General features: G+C 35.6%; 1 protein-coding gene across 1 annotated transcript; it reads left to right on the forward strand.

Moving 5' to 3' along the window:
- The first annotated feature begins 1132 nt into the window (after positions 1–1132).
- Positions 1133–3412, forward strand: LOC105768149 (60S ribosomal protein L4). Its single transcript, XM_012587910.2, has 2 exons — positions 1133–2310; positions 3077–3412. The coding sequence occupies exons 1-2, from the start codon at positions 1207–1209 to the stop codon at positions 3188–3190; spliced, it is 1218 nt and encodes a 405-aa protein (XP_012443364.1). The 5' UTR covers positions 1133–1206; the 3' UTR covers positions 3191–3412.
- Positions 3413–4499: the final 1087 nt, after the last annotated feature.

Raw genomic sequence — 4499 nt, forward strand, 5'->3', positions numbered from 1 at the left:
ATTTTAAATATTATAATTTTCAATATTATTAAACATAAATATTTATATTTAATAATATTCTAATAAAATTATTTAAAATTATAATTATAATTTTAATAATAAATTTTAACATCAAAATAATTTTAAATTTAAATATATACTTAATATTTTATATTAATATTTTAATAATATCTACTAAAATTTATAAATATTTAGTAGGAACTATTTTTTAGATTATAATAAATTTTTGAGCTATAAAATGCATATTATAATTTAAATTCCACTTAGCTTTATGCATCATTTCGAGCTCCAATGCACTGTTATCCATTTATATATTAACTTCTTTTTTTTTTAATCACATGTGTGAGTTTAAGACCAATTCTCTTCGGGTCGAAGTGAAATTCAAATAAAACATTTCCAACAATGAGGACTACGAGATTCGAACTTAGTCCAAATATTTGGGGGAAGAACTCTACTTTTACTTCTCCCAACCACCTATTGGTACTTCAAATTAAATTTTAATTAGACACTGATTATTATTAAAGGTATATGGGATATTAATTATTATAAAATATTATTTTATTATAAAATAAATTTCGGTTGTCAAATAGAAATATTTTTATAATATTTTGTAACAAATATAATTCATGTTATGTTTATTTCATTTAAAATAACTTAAAATCTTTTTACCAACCATGGAAGTTAGGTGAGATGGTAAGAGTCTCTCCTACCTTAACCAGTGGTCGAGGGTTTGATCCTCGCTCTGGGTATGGAGCAACTTTAAAACTTGTGGCTAGCATTTATCCCCTTAATGAGCCTACAAAATGTGGAAGATTAGTTACTGGACTTACTCCGGTAGATGCCTTAAGAAATAAAAATAAATAAATTTACTAAAAATAAAAAATACTTTATGCAAAATCATTCAAACATTAGAAGATATTAGTTTTTTTAAAAAAAGTAATATATTTTTTAGAAATAATTTTTAAGGAAAGAAACAAATATAATTAATTAATTTGGACGGGCTGTCCTATGATGGACCCATAAAGTACATTAAGCTTTGAGTCAGAGTTATTATATTCGGGTCAGCAGCCCAAAATTAGTTACCCATTGGCCCTTTTCCTAATAAAACAGAATATAAATAATCCACACTTCTCAAAACCCTAGCGCTCCTCCCTGTTCTTCATTCTACTCCATCTTCACTCCCCCTCCTCACCCAAACCCTACAAAATGGCCGCCGCCGCGCGCCCTCTTGTCTCCGTCCAAACCATAGAGTCCGACATGGCTACTGATGCCACTCCAACCGTTCCTCTCGCTGATGTGATGAAAGCCTCGATTCGACCCGACATCGTCACCTTCGTTCACGACAATATATCCAAAAACAGCCGTCAACCCTATGCCGTCTCCAAACGCGCTGGTCACCAAACTTCAGCTGAATCCTGGGGTACCGGTCGTGCCGTCTCACGTATCCCTCGTGTTCCTGGTGGGGGTACTCACCGTGCAGGCCAAGGTGCTTTCGGAAACATGTGTCGCGGTGGACGCATGTTTGCTCCTACCAAGATCTGGCGCCGCTGGCACCGGAAAATCAACGTTAACCAGAAGCGTTACGCCGTTGCTTCTGCCATCGCCGCCTCCGCTGTTCCTTCCCTCGTCATGGCACGTGGCCACCGCATTGAGGCTGTACCGGAGATGCCGCTGGTCATTTCCGACGCTGTTGAGAGCGTTGAGAAAACCTCGGGTGCAATCAAGGTTTTGAAACAGATCGGAGCATATCCTGATGTTGAAAAGGCTAAGGACAGCCAAGAAATCCGACCCGGAAAAGGAAAAATGAGGAATCGGAGGTACATTTCCCGTAAAGGTCCTTTGATTGTTTACGGAACTGAGGGAGCTAAGCTTGTTAAAGCCTTCCGTAACATTCCTGGAGTGGAGGTTGCCAACGTGGAGAGGCTTAATCTGTTGAAACTGGCACCTGGTGGTCACCTTGGAAGGTTCATTATTTGGACCAAATCGGCTTACGAGAAGCTGGATACGATTTACGGGTCATTTGATAAGCCTTCTGAGAAGAAGAAAGGGTACGTACTGCCTCGATCTAAGATGGTGAATGCTGATCTGGGTAGGATTATCAACTCTGATGAGGTGCAGTCGGTTGTGAAGCCCATTAAGAAGGAGATCAAGAGGGCACCTTTGAAGAAGAACCCACTCAAGAACTTGAATGCTATGCTGAAGTTGAACCCATATGCGAAGACTGCTAGGAGGATGTCTCTTTTAGCCGAGGCACAACGTGTTAAGGCTAAGAAGGAGAAGCTTGACAAGAAGAGGAAGCCCATTTCTAAGGTATATCAAGTTCGTTTTGGTTTTGAATGTTTCCTGAATGATGATAATTGTGTAATGGCTTTGCATGTTTGGCTTCTTAAATTATATGTTTTTGCTTATCACTGCTTCATAATTGTTCCATTAATTGCTATGAATATCGTGGTTGTGCTTATGAGATTACTCTGTTTTGGTGTAGGCCTCATAGAAGTAGTGTATATAGTTTATTGTACACGTTTCGTTTGTTGAGATATTACCTTTATTGAATGTTGCTTCTTTATACCATACTCAGTTTGCTTGACTAACATTGATATTACACTTATCTGGTTTAAGTTTAAACAATTTGTTAAAATGCATCAGTCAAGTTCTATATTTTATAAGTTTTTACGCATTGATGATTTTACACTTATCTGGTTTAAGTTTAAACAATTTGTTAAAGTGCATCAGTCAAGTTCTATATTTTATAAGTTTTTATGCATTGATGATTTTATCATTTGTTGATAATTAATTTGGGCCTAAAATTACTTGGAATGGCTTTTGTTTTTGCTGCTCTGCCTATTCTGATCATTTGTGCTATTCAAATTATACTTGTTTCATTTATTTTTCATTTCTTTCTCAGGCTGGATTTGATTATCTTATCAATCTTTATTTCTGGCATGCCATTGAATGTTTGTTCATGTTCAAGAACTGCTAGTTGTATTATAGATTCTAGAGGTGTTGTTATTTTGTATCGTAATTCTAAGAATCCCCTGTTGGTTTTTTTTTGAATGCTATCTTGTGGACGATTCAGGAGGAGGCAACAGCAATCAAGTCAGCAGGCAAAGCATGGTATCAGACTATGATCTCCGACAGTGACTACACAGAATTTGAGAACTTCTCTAAGTGGTTGGGTGTGTCTCAGTAATTTTAGTTTTTGATTTAGATATTTGTTGCAGACAATGTTTTCAGCTTTGTTATGGTGTTGTCCTTTTAGTTATTTTGGTGTTTTGAGTTGTGGGTGGAAGGAAAATTAGTGAAATATCATGCTTTAATACGCTTCTGTTTTGTCCTCCTCCGCTGTTTTCGCATTCTATGGCTAGTGGAATAGTTTCTATAATATGAGAACAAGAAATTAATCAGTTTACAAGTCTCTTTTGTCTTTTTGATATTGAAATGCTTGTTTTGCTTTGGTCTATCTTGTTAACTGGGATCCTGAATAAAGTTTTGATTCATTTCTTATTTTCCTTTTGCTTTGGGGATTAAAAAGTAGACCTGTTTGACCGTGCATAGGCCTCTTTTTGGTATGTGTACCAGGGAAGCCCTTGTACTTAGGTCAAATTGCATTTCGGCCCTCTATTAGAAAAATGGGAAAATTAGCTTTTATACATTTTGAAATGTTCAATTTAGCCTTTAGTTAAAATTTAAATTTTATCCTGGAACATGAAATTATTCTTTTTGATAAACTAAAGAATTGGTCACCTAACTCTGCCTTTTGTTCTTTTTTGGTCTTCAAGTTATAATAGTTTTTCAATTTAGTCTTAAATTATTTAAATTTTTGAAATTAAATATTTTAGTTAATCAGTTCTGATTAAAGTTGTTTTGATAAAAATATCAAAGAAGTCCTTGTATTTTGGGGCTGATTGCATTTCTGCCTTTCTATTGAAAAAATGAGTCAAGTAGTTTTATATTTCAAAAGGTGCAAATTAGCTTAAATGATGATGTGGTGTATGAATTTACATGATTAACTATTAATTTGGTGTTTAAATTATAGCTAAAATACCCTTTTGATTTTTTTTAAAAGTTTTATCAACAATAATTTTAAAATATTAATCATTAAAATTATTAAATTAGTAAAAACACTGGGAGACCCGATACTGAATCAGATTCAGCAGCAACAGCAATGGCTAGACGAGCATCACAACTTATTTAGTCTTTTGCCTTCCAGGATTTCTCCTGACAAACCCCTAATTTCTCCACTTCTCCCTCTTCCTCTTCTCCTCATCTTTTGACGTGGTCACACTCTTTCTCGGCGGCTTCGGTGTCTCAACCGGTGGTTTTCGTAGACAAAAACACTCGCGTCATTTGCCAAGGGGTTTTCGTAGACAAAAACACTCGCGTCATTCGCCAAGGGATCACCGGAAAGAATGGCACTTTACACACTGAACAAGCCATAGAATATGACACTAAGGGTGGGTTTGGATGGGCGATTGGGTGCGGTGCGGTGCGTTTAGTTT

The sequence above is a fragment of the Gossypium raimondii genome, chromosome 4, assembly GCF_025698545.1.
Source record: "Gossypium raimondii isolate GPD5lz chromosome 4, ASM2569854v1, whole genome shotgun sequence".
NCBI classification, from domain to species: domain Eukaryota; kingdom Viridiplantae; phylum Streptophyta; class Magnoliopsida; order Malvales; family Malvaceae; genus Gossypium; species Gossypium raimondii.

Bases quoted from the DNA above. Each gene is read 5' to 3' on its own strand.
- LOC105768149 (XM_012587910.2), top strand. From the start codon at position 1,207: ATGGCCGCCGCCGCGCGCCCTCTTGTCTCCGTCCAAACCATAGAGTCC. The intron at 2,311-3,076 runs GTATATCAAGTT...TGGACGATTCAG, and splicing joins AGAGGAAGCCCATTTCTAAG to GAGGAGGCAACAGCAATCAA.